The sequence below is a fragment of the Athene cunicularia genome (assembly GCF_003259725.1).
Source record: "Athene cunicularia isolate RWA chromosome 17 unlocalized genomic scaffold, athCun1 chr17_part1, whole genome shotgun sequence".
In the NCBI taxonomy this organism is placed as follows: Eukaryota; Metazoa; Chordata; class Aves; order Strigiformes; family Strigidae; genus Athene; species Athene cunicularia.
In genome coordinates this window covers 1,255,299-1,277,296 of record NW_020799122.1, presented here as the reverse complement: position 1 = coordinate 1,277,296, position 21,998 = coordinate 1,255,299, and the positions used below count along the sequence as shown (strand labels likewise).

Genomic DNA, 21,998 nt, shown 5'->3' with positions numbered 1-21,998 from the left:
TGCCTGCCCCTCTGTGTCACCCCCACGCCCCACCCGCCCCTTGGGAGTTGAAGCTTATGTGAGGATTTTCAGTTTCTGAGGCGGTAGGAGCAGCAGTAACAACATTCTGAAGGTGTGAGAGTGATAAAAACAGGGACTGTCTTTGTCACGCCCCTGGTGCCTGCATTATTTATGAGGTATTGTAAAGCTGATGTAAGGGAGTGCTGCGGGATAACCCACTGGAGAGTTGGGACTTTCTTGTAAATGTCAGGCGAATCTTATTGGACATGACATTTAGAAAATTATCACTTGTGGTCTTGCATATCCACTCTTAAATATTTTAATGAGAATTAAATAATTTTATCGTGTATATAACACTTTATCCCTCACCCTCTGTAATTCCTCTGTGCTCTCCATCAAGTTTTGGTTTGAAACTGTTGCAATCTGTCAGATTTGCTGCCTGGGGAATTGCACGGTCGTGCCCCTTCGCAGCTGATCTGCAAAAGAAAATTTGCCGTTACTTGAGTCAAACACGAACCAGTAACAGCATTTCACATAAAATATAAAATGTGACAACGGACATCAGATGTCTGTACCGAGAGGAAAAAGCACAAATGCAGAAAGGGGCAACAACCAATTCCCTTCCTTTATTCTTGCTCTTACACACTGCTGATGGAAATCCTCGGGGGCGCGATGCAAAAGCGACGCTGTCAGAGTGTGCTAGAAGGGTGTACGGTGTTTCAGAGGCAGTCGTTATCCGGTGACACCTTGTATATCAAAGGATGGGGACAAATCTTAAACCTCTGGAAGCGCCTTCTAAGTGTATTTTGTTGATGCTGTGCCTGGAGAACTGGCTCGGTGTCCAGCACAGGAGGGAGCGGTGAGAAGTCAGGCGCCAGTAACCCAAAGCACTGCGATGTTGGGGTGCCTGGCCCCACGCTGCCTGACACGCACGCGGCCCGTGTGTGTTTCTGACGTGGCGAAAGAGTCGTTGAGGATAGATAATGTTTAGTCTTCACTGCAGCGTGCAGCTGGTTACTTATTCCTTCAGTAAGTTGCTTGGGAAGATGACTTCAGTATTGCAGAGAAGCGTCACCGTGCTGCGCTCCCCCGTTTTGCCTACGGTGGTTTTGTTTGAGAGCTGTTAGTGTCCAGAGGCCCACTGAGTCCAAGCTCAGCTGTGCTTGGCGCTGCACAAACGCACACAAAACGGTCTTTTCCCAGGTCTGGGTGTCAGCACTGCCTTTCTGTCTCGCTAGAGATCGTTCAGTTAATTTAGTATTCCTATTATGCATGAAATAGAATATCCTATTCTACCTGATTGCAGAAGAAACACGGGTACTTTACTGATGCTCTGGCCATCATTTAAAAAGGGGAAGCAGATTACCTTATTGTTGTTAGTAGACTGTACAATAATGAATGTTCACAAGATTTTTTTAATGATCTTTTGTTACTTAAGGCAAAATATTTGAGACATTTGTTGTTTTGAGGCACTAAATATGTTTTGCAAAGTAATTAATGAGATTAATGCTAATTATAGCTGGTGTCCATTCAAAAATGTCAAACCTATTTAAGCATATTTTTCATAATAGTTGTTAACCAGTGAACTGCATTGAAGTTTATGTAGAGAGAGAAGGAGTTAAAAGCTAATCAGAAGAAAAGTCATGGTGCTGCAGATCTGGAAGACATGAGCAACCTGCAGCTGACTAACACAAGTCCAGGAACGAGTCAATTATGTTGCTTTTTCACTGATCTTTTATTTATTTCCTCCCACAGTATTTTAAAAAGCAGAAACGGTTAATCCCAGAAAGGACGGTGTGGAAATATTTTGTGCAGTTATGCAGTGCAGTTGAACACATGCACTCCCGCAGGGTGATGCACAGAGGTAACATTAATTCAGTCTCTTTTCACTGAATAATAATATAATGTTCCAATTAGTAAGCGCCTACATTCAAAAACAATTATGCTGATGTTCAGCCAATGCATGTTTAGAGAGGCTGGAGCTTGCAAGATGGATTTCTCCTTCTGTCTCTTTGCCTCATTGTTAAAGGATTCAGTCCGAAGTGAGTGTGGTATTAGGAAGATGAGCTGCTTTGTATTCCAGACACTGATATTAAGTAGAAGTGTCAAACTTGCCATTAGAGAAGTGTCAGAAGTAAAATGCTGAGACTACTGGATACACTGAACTCTAAGAAATAGTCTTCATTATATTAGCTGTGACCTTAGAGAGTTTAGGAGAGGTTTTTTTCTGTCTTGCAAGCTTTTCTGAAATATTAATACAAATATGTCCCACACTCTCATAAGCTGTTCTCTATTTTCATTAATTATTTTTGAATCTCTTGTCTTAGAACTTTCCGTAACTTTGAGCTCTGTCCAAAAATTACGTCGCTGCTTTCAGCGTAAATGAAATGCTTTGTGAGGGACTTGACCCGGGAAGTGCAAATATCCCAGAAGGCACCAATACCAGGCTCTGCTGCTTGCTGTTTCCTTTCTCCTTTGAAGCAGTGAATTCTTCACTGGTTTTTTTTCAGCAACCTGATACTGGTTTTTCTCCTTTATACATCCCCTGGTGCAGTTTATCAGCTGTACGTGAAATAGGTCTGTAATCGGTGGCTGAAATTTGGAGCCTCTCACGTTTAATCTGCTTTGACGTGAGGAAAGAGCCTTGGTAACTCAGTCCTGACACCACTGCTTGGGAAACTGGGGTTCTAGTCATTTTTGCACTCCACTGAACAAACTGGGCTGTACAGAGCCCAGAACTTATGTGTATGTGGGACAACAATTAGCCCGTGGTGTGAGGGGTAATGGTGGGGGCAGGACAGCTTCCTGTAGAAAACAATCGTTTCCAAAGAGGAGCAGAGGTATTCTTTGATTTCCATCAGTTAAAGGGGATGTCTCAGTTCGGTTGTGCTGTTTCCTACGTTTCCCCTCCCTCACTGGTATTTTTTGTGTGTTGGAAGGTGTACTCTGATTTTTGTGTATGTGCAGAGCTTGAAGTCTTGGAAGATTCAGCCTATCAAAGCTCTAAAGAAACATGGTTCTGCTCGAGCCTCTTTTGTGCAGAGTGTGCTCCAGGCTATGTTTCTACTGCGGTAGCAGAACCAAGTAACCTTTTGTGGCTTTGACCTTTTACCTTTTTCTTCTTGCAGACATAAAACCAGCCAACGTGTTTATAACAGCCACGGGGGTGGTGAAGCTGGGAGATCTTGGATTAGGCCGGTTTTTTAGTTCTAAAACCACTGCAGCACATTCCTTAGGTAAGATGGTACTTGTCGATGTCAAGCAAGGCACTGCTGTGCAGTTGTCAGCTGGGGGGGGGTCAAAAAAAAATGGTGTCTGTCCTCTTACTATAACAGAAGCTTAATTCATGGATGCAAAGTATATTTTCTGTGCTAGGCATTTTAAATACTCTTCCTATGAAATTGATAGGGGTGGTTTTTTGTTTTAAAACTCCACTTGATGTTTTTCTCTGGAAGGTCTGGCCTGGTAAGTGTGTGATTTATAGCAGATGTACAAATGCAGCTCTTCCACTCTAAACAGCGTGTTTGCCTGCACTCTGCTTACTGGAATTAAATGTTGCACCACCACCGGTTTTAGCAGGTGCTGGTCAGCTGTCTTCCCCTGAGCAGGGGTTGTGACTGTCACCTGAAGCAAGGGAAGTGTTCAAAGCCCTCACAGTTCATCTCTTTCAAAAAGGGACTTCACTTGAAACTAGCTTGGGCTTGAAAAATTCAAGTTTTCTTAACGTCTTCCACGTATCTCAGTTGTTTTCCTGCTCTTCTGTCAGTGCAGCTAATTGTTCTTGTCAAAGTGTAGTACCTTGCTTTTATTCTTACTGAATTGTATCATGTTTTCAGACTCTCCTACTTGCAGTCAATGAATTTTTATTCTGTGTTCTGCTGTGCTTTGGTTCGTCCCAGCTTCTTGCTATCCACGAAGGCAATAGCGTCGCCACGCTCCGCCGTGTTGATGTGTTGAACAGAACTAGAGCTACCAGCTCTCTTGCCAGACTTCACAAGAAGTAGCCTTCTACTTTGATGGTGAACTGCTTTCCTGACCAATTTTGCAGCCATTAAGTAGTTTCATTTAGACAGATTTAACAGTTTGCTTATAAGTAAAGTTCTACAAGCCTTTGCTGTTAAAGTTGTAATACATCTGTTGCTTCTGTTTCCCTCCCTCTGAAGCCTCTCACATCATCATTTGTCATCATGTTTTCTGGACCAGTCATAATGATTCATTCCTTGGGGTTTTTATCTGTGGTTTACAAGTAGCATGATTATACCTCCAGCATTTTTATGGGAATTGAAATTGAGTTCACTGGTTTAGAGCATCTGGGTGGTTCTCTCCTTCATCTGTACCTTTAGCGCTAATTACAATGCTGTAGAAGAGTGTACAGTATATGCTGTTCATCCTTTAAGTCTTACAACATAAAGTATTTCAGAACTGTGTCTGTAACCTCTTGAGAGGTGGCTGATTTTCAGTTTTATTAACGAGTGTGGTTTTTGAGTCACAGAGGTACTTCTGTGTCACAGCAGTGAAGAAACTTTGGCTTTTAGTGCAGTATGGAAGCTCTTTCACATTTAACTCTCAGTTGACTTTGGAATACACAACATTTGTTCCACTGGTTGGTTTTGTGCAATTTCCTCCACTGAGTGAGAGTCTTGCTCAATTATTTCTTCTATGCCTACAAACCTAATTGATAATACTCACCAACAACGCTGGCGCTTCTCAGTGCACAGGAAAAGACAGATACCTGCCTTTGTGCTTAAAAAACTGAGTCATTTCTAGTTTACTTTCATAAAATAGAAGATTTCCCTTTGTATCAAAAGCCATCCTAGGATTTATGCTTATATACTTAATAGATTAAAATAGACCCTCTTCAGAGAAAGTTACAATCACATGATCTGCACAGGCAAAAATACGATCATGTCTAATTATATGATCTTATCTAGTTTGACTGCTGCACTTATATTAATAAGAATAAATTGGGGCTTGGAAACTGGCTGCGCATGTAAGCCAAGCTCATGACCTTTACCGGGGTTGCTCTCTCTTAATTGAGAAAGCTCGTGTAGGAAGAGTTAAGCCTCTTCTGCAGGAACCTTGCCCTTCCTCAGATCAACAGCATCCTGGAAGCAAGTCAATAAGGTGCAGAACACTGAGGGAGCAGCAGTGAATGGAACTGGAGACAGCCTGTTGTGTTGTGGGACACAACACCATGTCCAGTGGTTCTTGTATCCAAGTAAAAAGAACACTTTAACAATCAAAAAAATATGCAGACCTGAAGCTTTTTTTTTTTTTTTTTTTTTGTATTTTGCCAGACATACAGGTTTTGTAGCAGCAGGAAATCTACTGATCTTGGGTTTGGTTTAATTAAGACATTTGTTTAAGTAGGTGTGAGTGATGAACACCCTGCAAACCAGAGCGTGGGACCCGCGCGGACCCAGGCTGTGATGCCGGGCACTTCCCGTAGCCACGTTGCCCTGGCAACCGCCCTGAACCATCATTTCTCTGGCTGCTGACCCATGAATTGAACGTGTGGCTTATGCAAATATATTCATCTAATTTTTTTTTTTTTTTTTACTTTCGTTGTATTTGCTAGCATCAGACTGGCATGAAAGGGCATTAGGCAGTACCGCGACCCGTCTGACAGGTGTACCACCGGGCTGCAGCGGCACGGCCGCCGTGTCAGGAATGGGAGCTGTAATTAGAGCAAAGAACAGAACGTCAGATGAATTACCAGGCAGCAGATCATATTTGTCAGGAAGGATTGCATACATAAAAATTAAGTGACAGTACATGCCGTGGTAATGAAAGAAAAATGAAAGATTTGCCTGTACACAGCTCGAGATGCTCGGAGCGCCGGCGGGATGCCTGACCGGGGCAGTGGGCGACTGCAGCAGGGAGAGCTCCAGCCCCTGGGAAGCCTCCGCGGGCAGCCCTGCGCCAGGGGAGATGTGGGCACCTCCTGGCTCCCTGGAGTAACAGAACTGCGCGGGGAGAGGCAGCGGTGGGGTGGGGTGGGGGATAAGCCCCAGAACCCAGCCAGGCCTCTGCCGCGTTCGTGTTCCCCGCGGGGCTTGGGAGGGAAGGCAGGAGATGCTGCTCCATAGGGGAGAGCTCTGCGTGACCAACCGGTCCCAGAAAGCTCCCACATTTAAAGGTAACGAGTGTAGCCAAGGTGAATTTTACTACTACTTGTTACAACATGGTGGCTTACTGTCCTTCTTTCCCTAAGTTAAACTCCCCTGTAGGAGAAGCTCCAGGATTGAGTTTAAAGGAGACAGACTCATGTATTGCAGAAACTTTATTGGGGTGCAGGAGGGAAGGGGGGCACAATTCAGCACAAAGTGAGGAAGAATGCTTTTTGCTTTTTTTTTTTTCCCAGTACTGCTTATGATTTTCCTGGAAAAATTTGTACAGCCTATTCTTTTGCAGTTTATACTACATTCATAGTCATTCTATTTTTTTTCTTTATTTCATTTGTATGGTTATTTCCCCCCCCCAGGAGCCATATGATACCTGTTTGACAGATGTTTCACGACAGAAAATGACTAAACTGAACCCAGGGCTTTGCACCCAGAAATGATGAGATGACGCCTGGATGCTGGAGTTGGGGTGTGCAACACCGTGCTGTTTGGGCTGGTTTTATAGCCCTGGTGTGTGATGTGCTTCCAGGTGTCATCTCTCATCCAAGATTTAATGGGACTAAGAGTATTTTTTTTTTGTCTGTTTTTAATGTTTGATTGTATCCATTGTTTTGTTGATCTCTTGACATGGATATCCAGAGGAATAGAACGTCAGTTAAGGCTATTCTAAGATGCTTGTGGGAAAGTTTAAGTCATTAACTTTGCTAGAAAAACTAATTACTTATAGGCCAAAAATTACAAATAGCAGAGCACAGACTTTAGAAAACTGCATAGGCTTTGGAAAACTTAACAGTAAGCTGGTAGATTTTGTTTTACTATAAGCTGTAATAAATATAGAGAATTTCCATTAATGTTGAAATGGGTAACTTTATTGTGAACTGGTATATTGCCCATTTTCAGCCAAATAAAGTTGGCATTATCCAAAGCTTCTGACTGACTTTACATATTGAAGAAAAAAGAGAAAAGTAAAACACAAACCAACCCCAAACCCAAAAAAGCAATTTTACACAGAATAGCCTTGTTTTGGAGCAGATGATTTATTATTTATTCTTGGGCAAGAGTAAACTTGGAGCAGACTTTCCTTTTGGGGGATGCATGTAAGTCAGAGCTTCCCAGTTTAGAACATGCAAATAGCGGTGGATTGGAGTACGTGGGGTGTTACACGTCCCTTCTGCTTTCTTTTTGGACACGAGGACGAACAGGGAGTAACTGCAGTCATGAGAAGAGCTCTTTTGTAGATGGACAATTTGTGTCGCTTACTCTGCTTGCCAAGCCAGTTTGCCATCTGAAAAAGTCACAGTACTTCAAGGGGCCCGTAAGCAGCACTTGTGAAGAAAAAACGGGCACAAGAAATCTGCTTAAAATTTCAAGAGCTGATGTTCTGTGCATTTTGAGAAATTTTGGCCCTTTGGTCTGTGCCTGTACTGTAGTATTTGTGGAAGAAAAGACGGCTGCAGAATTACTGCAGGTATATTCTATTACCTACGTGCAAACAAGAAAAAGAAAAAAAAAATGACAGAAAAATGCCGTGCACCCCCCCACCCCCACAAAAAAAACCCAAACCAGAAAACTATAAGGACTCTGGTAATGTTATGTATGTAATTAAATACTAATAAGAAAAAAAATAGAGAGATTAGAGCAAGAGGTCTTGTAAAAACAGCTGCAATATTATGCAGAAAATATTTATTTTTAATTTTTTTTTTTCATCTTTTTTTTCCCCCTTGAAACAATTAGTGGGGGGACCTCACGCTGAGATTTGAAGGCGTTTAAAGTATCTTTTAGTGCCTCTGGTGACTGTTTCACTTCAACTAATTCCCCAAAGTTGAGCTAATTCCCAAATTATCCGTTTGGGGGAAGACCTCAGCTTTCTTGTTGGAAGCACACCCCAAGTAATGCAGACGTTTGAAACAGATACTTATGAACTAGACTTCTTTTAAACAACGCTGTAAATTTTTCTTGGTAACCTACAAGCATGTCTGGAGAGATGAGGCAGGCGAGAGTTGCGGACTTTAATTTTCAAGCAGAATTGCTTCCCTGCTGTGTTTGCACCCCTGGATGTTACTAAAACATACTAAAGTATTTTTTTTCAACTCCGTGTATGTTCACGGAGGATGCAATAGTGTGTCTTACATGTTAAAGCTGAGCTAATAGTTCTGGAAATAATTATTATTTTAAAAACTGGGCGATATTTTGTTATTCATGGATGGCACCTCAGGTTTTTGAGCATAGTTCTTTTGCCTTTTACATTTGTAATGAGCATGCTTCAAAAATCACAAGTATTTCAAAACATTGCAAAGTTTGTTTTGACAGGAGTGGAACATCTCTAGAATGAAGGAATGCTTTAATCAGTATTACCCCTTTGAGGCCCGTGTTGCGCTCTGATATCTCTTGGTTTGAAACTGGGAATACTCTGTAAAGATACAATAAAGGTCAGAATTTGTTAGGTTCTTTCATATTCAGAACTCTGTTCCCTGCTGTGAGAAAGGAAAGTGTTAGATTCAGAAACACTGTTCAGCTCGCTATTAAAGATTAGCTGGAAGGTGCTGGTGAAGGCAGAATAAAAGCTTTCCTTATCACTTGTACTTCACAGCCAAATATGGTTACGGAGTTTGATTCACTTCAAGAGATGCTTATTTTTTATAGCATTTAAAAAACCCAACATACAGAGCCTATTAAAATATTTGGAAATAACTGTGCACGGATTTCAGTCTGATGACAATCCGCCTAAAGGTGTGGGAGAGCTGCTGCTGCAAGAGACTTGTCTGTGGCACCTTAAATTCAGTGAATGAGACTCCGATAGAGCCTCCTAAAAGTATGAATCGGATTTTCTGCCTACGAGCAGCTAAGGGTGAATTTCCCAGGAAGCATTGATCCCTGGCTGAACTGTATTTGCACAGGAGAAGCTCCGTGTAGGAGATTAGTCACACACAGGATCGTTCTGATAACCCAGCTGCTGTCACCTTCGCAACAACAAAACTCCGCTGATTCAAGCTGAAAAACGTTTTCAAAACGGGTGAGCCTGATCTTTCCTATGTCGTGGAAGACTTGCTGAGTTCAGAAGTAACCCAGCTCTTCACCTGGGTGTTTCTGTGGCAGATGTGGGAATTCAGCCCAGAGGACCTGTGCACACTGGTTGCTGTACTACAGCATGGGTAGGGTTTTAAATTCAGACTATATATGAGAGGAAAGGAATTTGAATTTTTTTTTTTTTAATAACTTTTCTGCCTTTGCCTGCGTGTGTTTTTTTTTCTGGTGAAACAAGAGACTCTGCTCCTAATCTAACTGGAAATAATTAGCATTTCCCTAACTTGGGTGTTGCAGATATCCCAGAGCTGTTCTGTTCCGTGTGGGTGTTGTAGCTGTGCACACAGACAGTGCTGGGGAGAGTAGGAAGAAACGTTGTTCTGGTATCGCTGAAGGAGGCTGATATTCAAGTGAAGTGTTTCAACTTTCAGGAATAGGATGGGAAGACGCTTACTTAGTCATAATCTTCTCTACAGTTTTGTGACCTTTCTAACTTTAAAGGCATTACTTTACCACCTGGTGATTAATCCTGAGTCTGAGCAATATTTTGTATTTCCAGCAGGGGAAATGCCAAAGAAAGTTCCTGATTAGTAGTCTCCGATTAGACTATTCTTGTCAAATTGACTAATGTAATGCAATGGTGAGCCCTGACTGATTGCACTGGAAGCCTTGTGCGCTTTTCTAGAAGGTGCTCATTATGGGAGATTCCCACGTAATGTTGGACGGGCCATAAAGAGAATTGGGCTTGTCAGTCTTTTATCATGACAGTTATTTAAAAATTAATGCCTCAGTTTTGAAACGCAGAGACCTGCTTGTTCGTACATTTGCTGACAACACCACAGTAATGATAGGTAAATGTGCAAGGTAGACTTCATAAAATCAGCTCAGGCATGGACTGCTCCACAGGCCCATTAATATAATGGAACAGACTAATGCACGGAAAATCAAATAGGGGCGATAACGCGCTCATCCGTGTCGGAAACCCTGTCATTCTGCTCCGATCGAAGGTCGTTTTCAGGCATTATGTGAAATGACAGCTTTAGCCTACCAAGCAGAGCCCTGCTAACGTGGAAGGCAAGGCCATAACTTTAGAGCCCACACGTTATTATTTGCTCTGAGCTTGTCCCGCAGTGACCCAGAATGCCCGATCGCAGGAACAGCAACGGCCCCTGGCACCGGCACTCCGAAGCACGAAGGCTTTGGGGGGCAGGAGTGGGAACGATCTTCCTGGGCTGCTGCGGGCCCGTGCTCAGCTCCTGCGCTCGGCGAGGGGCTGGCACCTCTGCGCTCAGCTGCTGCCAGAGCTGGGAAGAGCAGCAGCGCTGCGGAGTTGAAGGTAGGGAAGAGCTGTACACACTGGTGGTGCCCAGTGGGGACTTCCAGAACCGTCCTCCAGAACTTCACATAACGAATCACCCTTTCTTCTGCAGCTGCGTATTTTTTAAGCAGGAAAAATGAATCAGTGCTATTCCAAGCAGGTCAGTTCTCGTCCAGAAATCTGTCAAATGTGTGGGGATTACCTGGAGAGCTGTGCTGTCCATCGGGTGCGTCTTGCGTGCGCGTGGGAGAGATCCATGGAAGCCTTTGGGGCTCTTTGAACGAGTCCTCTCTGCTCTTGGTGTTCGAGTTACTCTGTCCAATCTGTTAGAAATTATCAACTATTAACAGAACTCTGGTCTCATCCATACATAGAGGCCTTTCACCGGCGATTAAACCCAGCCGGATCTGGGACAGTGTCAGTCTGGCATGCTCCTAGACTGGATGCGGTAGGACCGAGCGGGGAAGTATAATCATCCCCATGTGTTGTTTTTTCCAGTGTTGCAGTTTGTATAGAATTTTCAAAAATGTAACTTCTCATTAGGGTACTCTTCACATTGAAAGTGAAGTAATTTCTTATTTGAATGACCTGCAAGCACAAGCCGAGTTTATCATATAGAGCAGCTGATTACTGAAAGTCCCAGGGGACCAAATAAATGAGCCAGGCAGGGCAGCGGTCCCCTTTCCTGGTTACTTGTTCTATTTTGGTGAGTAGAGTTTTCTATATGTATTCCTGAAACGTCTTATGTTTCACACCGATGCCATAGGATTAATTTCACACTATATGCCACATTTCTGAATAGCTCTGAGTAAAAATCGTTGAGGTTCAGTAGACTCAAGGTTTGGGCATATAAATGTGTGACAGAAATGTAGAATAAAGATTGAAGGGTGCTGGTTTCTGGGGGAGGGTTGTTGGGTTTGTTTTGAGGTAAGCTGCCTAGTTTTCACCCCAGAGAAGAAAATGCCTTGGATATTTAAGGTGGAGTAGGTGGTGCAACGTGATCCCAGTTTACCCCACAGAAAACACAGGGGCTTGAGAATGCTGATGTGGTAGAGACTTCAGTAATGGGGTGAACTGGGAGGATCTGGTGCGTATGGCATCCATACTTCCAGCAAGACCCACGTGTGGGGGGATGCCGGGGATGCTTTGGAGACAGTCGGGTAATTGCGTGCTAGCACTGACAGCACTGGTTTCAAATCAATGCTCTTTGTTTTGGCTAAATAACCTGAGAGGATTTCTGTATTTCTGGGGTTTCCCGCTTCTGTTAGGACACTGAGGCACTGCCCGACTCCTCAGGTGCTGCCCCACGCCCAACTTTCCTCTGGGTCTCGGTTTATCTAAGTGCTCTGAATTCCTTGGGGCTGTAAACGTCTTTCTGTCCTTGAGGACAGGCCTTGTACGGTGCCTGTACCAAGGGGATCCTGGCCTGTCTGTGGGCTCTCTGGATGACAGAGGAACAGATTTGGGCTCCCGTGTGTGCTTGGCACGGCATGGTCTGAGCTAGGGGCACCCCAGAGTGATTTTGCTCAGGTATGGCACTGACGGCAGCAGCTCGGTGCCCTCGGTTGGGGTGGCTTTTGGCCTCTCAGAAAGTTGTTGCTTTCTGCCGCAGAACTCATTTGTTTCCTACAGTGTGTGAACCCCTCCTTAGGAACACTGGGGGAAGGTGGGGGCTCTGCTCCCCCCCTCCACCTCTAACACCATCCTTCATCTGCTTATTAGTCTGCCAGGTGTCTGCAGTCAGCATTTCAAATGGAGAAATGGTAAACTGAATGTTACAGGCAAATTAAACATTTGCCATCTTGTGAGGAAAGGTCTTTAATTAGGAGAAGGATACATTCGAATGCCAAAAGAGAAAAAAAAAAAAAAAAAAAAAAAAAAAAAATTGACAGGGGACAGGCAAGCAGGGGAAGCAGGAGAAAAGAGAGCATATAAAGTCCTTGGATGTTTTAATAAATGATGTATCTGAGGATTATTTGATGTAGTTGAGACTGCCAGGATGTCTTGTATTTTCAGTACCACAACTGAAACTTATTTAGGATTTAAAAAAGAACCTTTCTGAGGTAAGGAGTTTATTAATAATTTCCTGTAACTTCTGTCCAAAATGCTGGAGTAAATTTCTTCTGATAAAATACAGCCTTCTGGAAGTACATTGAAATCCCAGAGCTTCTGATGTGACTGCAAGTTGGAGCGGGGTTTTAAAGTTTGGAATGACTGTCTTGGTCCTTGCAGAAAGTTTTTGAATACCTGTCTGTGCTGGGCTGGTTACTTCCATTTCTCTGCTGGGGTAAATATTCTCCTGAACCCCTAAGGGGGGGAACCCCCGTATCTGGGGCCGTGCTGCCGGCGCAGCGTGGGCCGGGGGGACGCTCGGTTAAGGGGGGGGTGTTAGCAGGGCACGCTCGTGGCACCCAACGTGCAGTTTCAGGGCTGTTGAGCGAACCGAAGGAGGATGATCCTTTCCGATTTGCTCTGTCTGTCCGAGAGGCTCTGAAGGTACTTGGAAGACCAGGACGGGGGAAGAAAACACTCCTCAAATTTCAGAAATACGGAAGATATTTTCAGTAATGTTCACCAGTCCTCTAGCTCTTTATGTGATGATATATTTGGTTCTACGCCTTCAAAACCATGATGTTTCCAGATTTTTGTGCCAATCTCTTCTAATTAGCTGTTTGTGCTAAACCTAATCCTTTAGTGAAGTCAAACTTCTGTATAATACAGATTTCACAGTCACTTTTTAAGACCATAACTCCTCGTTTGTTTGTTTTTTACAGTGGGAACTCCATACTATATGTCCCCAGAAAGAATACATGAAAACGGCTATAACTTTAAATCTGATATCTGGTCTTTGGGCTGTTTATTGTATGAGGCAAGTATCTTCTAACGTTTTTTTTTTCCCCAGGTTTGTCTTAACCACACAATATGGTAGAGGAATTGAGGAGCTCAGACTAACTTAATTGTTGAGAAACTTTATGAAAAGTGAACTCTTCTTGTGCTCATCATGTGCCTTTTTTGCATGAACAGCAAAGGGATTGTGTCATACAGCACAGGACTTGCGCAAAGTTAATCCAGTAGGTCACAGTAGATGTTGAGGCTGCAGACAGAAGCAAGCCAGCTCGCTGCGTTCTTTCTTCCTACTGTGAGCGGAGCTGCTATTAGGGCAGCATATGCGTAGTTTTTCCTCAATACTGCTTTTGTTTTAAAAATACCAGATTCATTTGAATCTAAGCTACTGCTTTGTTGAATTGATTTCTGACCAGTTGGAATATTTTAATTTGGGGAGCTTTCAATAAAGAAAAATAGAGGTTTTATATAATGTGAAATCAGTTTCTCTCTTAGGCTATAGCTGGCATTTTTTTCTAATTTACATTGTCTACCAGCCAAATGCACATACACAAAGCAGACACACGCTGTATGAACTGCACGCTTAGCGTGCAACTTTTTCTTAAAAGCTATTCTGTATGATGTGAAAATAAGTGCTAAGATTTTGTAACGGTACTTTTGAATTTTGTGATTTCATTTTTGGCAGGGATCAAAGGGTATTGAACAGTCTTGTACTCGTTTATAATCCAATCTTAATCTGCTTTTAGATGTATGCATCTTGGAATTCAAGTGAAAGTGCATGTCAACATTTAGAAGGCTTTTATCCCAGCCCAGAGAATTAAAAATCCCTGGGATATTTAGTAATAAGAATATTGCTCACATCCTCTTTGGATAATAAATTGTGTGAACTGATGACATTTTGCTTCTTGCTACAACTCCTTGTAACCACATGGAATTAGAGAATAAACAGAAATGTAATTTGCTTTGTGGGCACATCAGATGTGAAGACTACTATAGTTAAGCCTATATGTCAGCTAGTTGATTAAACAAAACTCTTAAGAGGATATAAAAGTAAATTTTCCCATAGCATTGGTCTTCCCGGCAGGCGTGCAGAGCTGGTCGCTGCCGCGTGCTTCTGGGAGGGACGCTCGGCCAGCAGAGTAAAGGCTTGTTCAGCCCGGTGACCCCCAGTCCCTGGTGGGTTATACCAAGCCCCGCATCGTGCAGCTCCGTAGGTGCTGGTTTGCTGCTGCAGGTGGCAGTGCTGTGGGGTCTGTGTCTTCAGCGAGAGAGGCTGGTGCTGGGAACTCGCTGACGTAAACCAGGAGACTCCAGCTGAAGGCGCTTGGGCAGTCCTGGGGGCTCAGCTCCAGCAGCCCTTTGCTCCTCGCATGTGACGGCAGCACAGCCGGCCCGGAGACGATATGGGCTTGAGTGTGGTCTAAAAAGTGCTCTCAGGGAAAAAACCCACAGCTGCCCACTCGTTTGACACTCCTACGAGTGGCCATCCAAAGACGGTTTCTCCCCAGTGCTTCAGGCAGCCTCAGTTCACAACTGCTGACTCCGCTGCACGCTTGACGTGACACAGTTTCATCAAGGAGGAAGCTTTGTCGGGGTGTCCGGTGTAAACACCCCATAAGTCACCACAGGTGGGGTAGAGTCCCAGTGTTGGCCTTACTGGGGCCAGCAAACGGCCACTAGATCTGCTGAAGGGATGAGCCACTGTGGTGGAGATGCTGGAGCCCAACGCAGCTGTGTCACTGTTTTATTATTAAAATTCCATGGGATAGGAGGGAGAGAAAGGGTGTCAGACACCCCAGGTACTTAATCAAAAATATTTGGAAAATGGTGAGCTTAAATTGAGCAGCTTTGTGCCTATCCTCAGATTCTTGCTGCCTCTTATCAAGAGACCTAATAATTCCCGAAGCAGCAGCAACAGCATACCATCCAAAAGGTGACATTTTTGAATAAAGGATGGTTTTGCTTGTAGTGTTTTAGTGAGCTCTGAAAACTGGAATGGTACAGTGGAGCTCCGTGTCCTGGGTCTGCTGGTGGCGCCTGAGAAGGGCTTGGAGACTCTTCTGTGGGGACGGGGGGGAGGCGGCCTCGGCTCCCCGGGACTCACGATGCTGCTGACTCCAGGTCTGCGTCATGGCTTGGGCCTAAAGAGTTCTCGGTTTAAGGCTTTGCTGAGCCGGGGGCTTCGGCCCTGCCGTGGCGTGTCGGACTTGCCAAGTCTATCGGCAACAGTCGGAGTCGCCCGAGTTGGACACCGCTACTCATCTGCTGCTCTCGTGTGCAGCTTCTCCGTCAGGCTGCTCGGAGTCAGCTCGGAGGCTGAGCGCTGCTGGAGATGGGATTCCAGATTTATGCAGAGAGAAATATTTAGCGTTGTGCTAAGATAATGTTTTTGTTGCAGGCAATATGGTCCCCTTATGGCACAGTAGTCTTGGTACTCCTTATATTTCAAGAAGCTGACTTAATTGCGCACTAAACATAATTCTCTGGTAGGAGTAGCAGTACTATAGTAACATGTGAAAGATTTGGCATGTGAAGCGTTTTTAAATTTACTTCCTACGTAGGTAAGCCTTAACTTTGTGAACAGGAACTGTGAGATCTTGCAAATTCCGAGGAGGACTGGACAGTTACCAATTTTGTGTTCTGTAGATAAACAGCTACTTGACTTTTTAAACTTTCTAGAATTTGGAAAAATTAAAAATCGAATCGGTATGTCTTTGAAGGAGCTGTATTTTATCTTCACTAATTTCTTGTAATGAGAATTTTTTTTTCCGTTTGGCTTAGAAGTAAGGAAGCGATGTTTGTTTGGTTATGAGTCACTTCTGATATTTCTCCAGATAGATTGTGTAGATAAGCTGCAGAGAGCTTTAATGTACAAATTGCCTTCAGAGACACGCGTGTCCACTGGAATCCACTTAGGGCACGTTGAGGGGTTTGGGATGTGATGCCACGTAGCACCACTTAACTTTGACATTGATAATCATACAGTGATTTTTATTAAATCTTATCAATATAGTAGTAACTGTCTCCATCCCTCACTTCCTGTAGATATCTTGTCAGCAAGATCACTTGGAGGGGATAAAAATAAGTTGTTAATTCCCAGAATACAGCTACAAGCAGTGACTTTAGTGGTTCTGGCAAGACGATCAATTTAAGCACTAACAGCGATTCCTATATATATTTTTTTTAACCAGTCATACTACATGGTGGTCATTTGAAATGGAGATCTAGCTGTCCTGTGGTAATTGCTCTAATCAAAATGTCAGGAGCAAACCCCAGCGTAGCATCGCAAAGTGCTGTTAGTGAGGGACTGGCAGCACCCGTGGTCGCGGCCCCACAGACCTCACTGGTCTAGTCAGAACGTGTGGGCCATCTCTCGCCATTTTAATTTCCTGCATTTGCCACCCCAAAACCCCACGGTGTTCCTTTTTTCTTCCTCCTCTTTTGCACGTGACTGCTTAACTAGACTTGGAAAGAAAAGTTAATGGGAATTGAGAAATCCTTTTCAACCTGACTGGCGTTATTGATGTTGGTATTGAAAGCTCGGAGCCCTTGTTTAACCCTTGATTGCCGTCTGTGCCTTTCCTAATGTGCCCATTAGTGGTTTTCTTGGAGCAATCTTGTGTGCTGGGCTCTCCAGTTTTGCTTTAATTGATTGAGAGCAGTTTGCTATCAATCTTTAATTGGAGATTAGAATCTCTAATTGGAGTCGTAATTTTTTTCCCCCCACCGATTAGCCTGTTAGTGTTATGGCAGTAATGAAATACTGGTGATACAACTTCACCTTTTACCTTCAGAAACTTCCAAGAGGCCACGAGCGCGGGGCTGTAGCCGGGCTGCCGGGGCTCTGTTCACGAGCCTGTTGGGCGACTCCTCCGCCTCGGGTCTGTAGGGTTGTTGGGAATGGCGTGGCAGAGCTACTGGTAGTAGTGGTGAAACCAGAGAGGTGCCGGTGCCCGTTCCCCAGCCCGGTTTGTGCAGCTGTCAAAGGCCTGATTCCTTTTCTTGCCCAGCCTGCAGCAAGATGTCACTAGCACAGCAGAGCTCTCAAGCTGCGTTACATGAGGTGTTACAGACACAAAACTGAGCAGCCTGGGATTCCCTGAGGTGTCCTGGGGAGCTGTGCCCTCAGTTCATTCTGTCCCTCAGTTAGTTTGGGTGCCTTTGTCTATTTGTTATTGCCGTTTATAAGCCTCTCTGAGTGCCTGATAAATACCTCAGGAAGAGCTTCCTGAAAAATAAGTTAGTCTGGTGGTATATAAGGAGATAACCTTGGAGATTTGGCCAGAACACATCTTACTACTTCTCGTAATGGCTCAGAACTCAATGTGGAGGCTCTCTCGCAGGGCTGTCTTGCACGCGGTGGCCCCTGCTAATTTCACAGAGGAACCAGTATGTCTTGCAAATAAGCAAGAAACATAATGACTTTAAATTATTTAAAAGATAGATTTATGATTTGAACCAAGGGTAGTTTATCTTGATGCGTCCTGCGCTGCTGAACGCTCGGCCGCGTGTTCATGACGGGAGGTTCCTGCGCCGGGCCGTGTCCTGCCGCGGCAGATCCAGCCCGGACGCAGCGTTGCCAAACCCTGCCCTAATCAAAACTGCTTGTCTGTCGCCAAATCGCTAATAATCCATCGATCTTGATTCCTAAACTGCAGGATAATAGAGTGGAGGATCTTGTATTGACTTTTTTTAATTCTGCTGGGAGGTTGCTGTGTGTGTCAGCAGCAAGACAGCGTTCTTCAGACGGCTTTCACAGTGCAGGGTAATGAGCAAGAGACTAATAATTGTCAAATAACCCCCTATTAAAGCCGCAGTGAGAAGCATCAAGTTCAGCTATAGCCTCGGTATGAAAAGCATGCTGATTTGATGCGGCTTCTAGCAAAATGGTTTAAAAAGATCTAAACAGGGTGGATAATGTCCACAATTATCCAGTGGTGCTTCCCGGGCAGGAGGCTTTGCTGGGCTGCACAGGGCGGGCTCGACAGCAGCGGGTGATGAGCAGCACTGGAGTAACAGCCGGCACTCGGAGCGGGGGGTCCGCCGGGCCGGGGGCGAGCAGGGGAAGGTGCTCAGCTCCCTGCGGGGGCTTTTCAGGGACACGACTTCAGCCCCGTTTCCTGAGTTCAAACACGCCTGCGTGGCTACAGCTGCTTTTCTGAGCCTCGTCGCTCAGTGTTCATTTAGATCTCCTGGTTGAGAACTTGCGGCATAAATGGTTTTCCACGCACAAAGATGCAGTTTCCTTCCTGAGACTTAAGTATAATACAAACATGTCTTTGTGAGGAGTCTCCGCGTGCCCTGGAAGGAATTCTTCCCCACCCAGCGCCTTCCGCCGTGCTCTCCGTGCTGTGTGAACAGCCGGTTTATCTCGGACATCTGTCGTATTTTTGGAGATGGCAATACTGGATTCATTAAACAGAACTGAAAGAGGAAAAAGACCAGATTGATCAGGAAAAGTTTTGAGTAGTTTGGTTCCCAAGTCAGCCTGGGACACTCCTTTCTAAATAGCAGATTTCTGGCAGGAGAGGATGTTTGTTTTAAGGTCATTTTGGGGTTTTTTAAAGGCCGAAGTACATTGCTCATGCTTATAAAATTCTTTGTATTCTAGGTAGCTAAAATGTCCAAACCCAATCCCTTTGTCCTTAGTAGCAGACTGTTCAAAATCGACCAGGCACAGGGAGCAAATGAACTGAATGTGGTTGTACCGGGGGAAGATGGAAACCGGGTTACGTTACCAAAGACAGAGCTGCTGCTTTTTAAAGATGATTGTATTTACGAGAGGTTTTCATGGTCCTCTTCAAGCCAGGTGGTTTCCGATTGCCCTACTGTCAGGGCATCCTATTTATGGTTTGGTTATTTTTTTTTTTAAAAAAAAAGCTACTTTTTTCTGTGTACCCACAGAATTGCCTGTGTACCCTCAGCGTTCCACATCTGAAACATTTTGGGCATTAGGAATCACAGGGACAGGAAAACTCAGACTTTTCCAGGCTGGGCGCTGCCCGGCAGCTGCGTGCCAGGGTGGGGGCTGGCCTGGGGGGCTGCTCCGGGGAGCGAGGCCTGAGCGGGCACCTCTGGCACCGCCCAGGGGGCGCGGGGTGAGCAGGGGGGCTCGGAGAGCAGCAACATCACTTGCTCCCTGTCAAAGAACAAAATTTGCTCTTGCACATCAGCAGCACCGAGGGCTATTAAATCCTTTGCGTTTCTGAAGTATTTTCTGTTTTCTCTCCAGATGGCAGCTCTTCAGAGTCCTTTCTATGGAGATAAAATGAACCTGTTTTCTCTTTGCCAAAAAATAGAGCAATGTGACTACCCACCTCTTCCAGCTGAACATTATTCTGAAAAGGTAAATTGGGAACATTTTTGCAGGGGAATGTGGTGGGGGATGCAGGGAAGTTCCCGCACAGGGGAAAAGGAGCCCAGGAGAAGCCCCCCCCCATCCGAGGCAGAGCAGGCGATGGGCAGTGTCCTGGGTACCTCGGCCTGGCCGAGGGGGTCCTGCCATCATGTCTGAATAGTGACGAGCTAAATTAAGATGGAAGAGAAGCTTTCTTAACGTGGGGAATATTTTGAAACTGAAAGTCTGATGCTGGCAAAAACCAACAACAAACCGTGGGAAAGCCCTCCTTCACTTCCTTTCCCTTAAAATAACATACTATAAAACAGTGCTTAAATTTTCGTTGATGAAGTCTTCACTGTGTAAGAAGGAGGAAAAGATTCTTCTTAAGAAAAAGAGAGGGAGGAAAGCTATTTTGTTTAATGCAATAAGCATCTACACAGCAGCAGTACGGGGGCTTTTTAAAGTCTGTTTTTTGTGTATATGAAAGCAAGGGATGGAGAGCAGTAGCTAAACTGGAGTATATAAAAAAAAAAAAGTTGTCACTGTGCATGCTTGCTCAGCAATGCTTCACTTCAGCTGCAAAGAGATGTGTTGTTTTTCCTAATTATTTCTGTTCCCTTACCTAGACAAACCAGCTGTTTTTTCATTCCATTACAGTTGCCTTCTATTTGAAAGGAAATGGCTAATGTACTTTTAAATGTTCACCATATCCTTTGGGGGTTTTCCTTTGTTTTGTTCTACCTCAGAGTTCTGAGGAGCAAGAGGTAGGATGCAGGGGAAGTGGCCAGCAGCAGACAGTCTGGTCTCTACCCTGAGAGACACCCGGCACCACACCTCTTACATTTCACAGAGTTTTTTACCTGCTAAGTAACTCATGCAAAAAGATTATTTGAGAATTCTTCGGGAAAAGTGAATTTTTAAATATTTTTTTTTTTTTTCTCCCCCCAAGCTGCCGTAGCAGCGAGTCCCGGCTCTGTGCATTCCCGTTTGCCATGCTGTTGTAGCATGCATTTCAGGATATGCCTGCTGGCAGCAAGAATTAGTGTAAGTTGACAGATGTGTTTCCTGTCTTTACAATTACTGTCTGTTTGCTTCCCTCTGGCAGTGCTAAAGAGTGTGTGTAGTGTGGTGATACAATCCAGGGTGAGAAGGATGGTTTAAAGCTCAAAGGCGCCAGGTCCCAGAGAACTAGACTCCAGATGGTGTTCATACACTATTAACAGAATGCTTGACGAAGTCTGAGGAGGGCTGTGCCTTTGGCTGTAGCTCATCTCGCTGCATTAGCTGCTGCTCCTTACTGCAACTGCACAGAGCTCCACTTCTGTGAATATTAAAACGTGGCTCCACCATGAACAGCATCGGCTTTAGGACGTAATTTTAAAGATCAGATTTTCAGATGCTTTTGAAGTGGAGAGCCAGAGGGAAAGGTGTGTTGGTGTCTGCAGCAGCCAAGTTAGATAAACCGTGCAGGCAGCAGGATTGGGAACACTGAGGCAGGTGCCCGCAGCAGCAGGTTGCACCGAAAAGAATTTGCTCCCCTGGCCAGTGGGCGGGTGGTTGCCTGGGTCTGGACGCACACCCCTTCCTTCGGAGCAGATGTCTGTGTGGACTGAAAGGGCAGAGTCTTTACAACCGCTCTGATACCATCACTGCTGAGGTTTGTGAGGGATGGGGAAAGCAGGAGAGCTGTCACCCCCCGCCCGAAGGCAGCGCCGAGCATTAGGCTGTGCCCGCGTTCCGCGATGCTCCGGAGCCGTGGGTGCGCCCTGCCTGCGCCCTGCCTGCGCCCTGCCCGCACCGTGGCAACGCGGCCTCGAGGCTGGCTGCTGATCACATGAATATTTTAGTTGCCGTGTTGTTGTAGATGAACAAGGCAGAGCATTTATTGAGGACTGTCTGCGTTAATGGTGTTTTCTTTCAGTGAAGTTCCTCTTCTCCGTAGCCTTTTGTGGCTAACCAGCCCAGATCCTCCCGTGATCAACTGCCCTGCTGCTTGTAGCAGGAGGAGGAGCTGGGACTCCAGCCAGGATTAGTTTTCTATATTGGGAACAAATTTGCCAGTAATGGGAGATACTGGTCTGTGGCTTTCATCAGGGCTTGGTCCGCCCCTTCCCTGCAGGTGCTGGTGAAAGGCCGGAGCTCCCTGGTCCCCCACGAGGACAGAACCCCCGGGGCTGGGTTCAAGTGCTGGACCTAAGCGGGAGCACAGCTCCTGGCTCTGATCAGAGCTTCAGACGCGTTTTTGTCTGTGGGTGCTTTGGGATGATCGTGTCTGCTCCGGGATGAGGGACCTGTTAAAGCTTTGGGGGTTACAAAGGCAGCACCCCCCTGCCCTCAGACCCGCCAG

General features: G+C 45.1%; 1 protein-coding gene across 2 annotated transcripts in view; it reads left to right on the top strand.

Annotated features, from left to right (window-relative positions):
• Positions 1–21,998, top strand: part of NEK6 (NIMA related kinase 6) — a 55,988-nt gene that overhangs the window by 30,650 nt on the left and 3,340 nt on the right. For both annotated transcript variants that reach the window (XM_026860332.1, XM_026860333.1), the window contains exons 6-9: positions 1,756–1,864; positions 3,129–3,236; positions 13,242–13,336; positions 19,544–19,657. In XM_026860332.1, the coding sequence (XP_026716133.1) occupies positions 1,756–1,864; positions 3,129–3,236; positions 13,242–13,336; positions 19,544–19,657 (426 nt within the window). The remainder of the gene's footprint in view (positions 1–1,755; positions 1,865–3,128; positions 3,237–13,241; positions 13,337–19,543; positions 19,658–21,998) is intronic.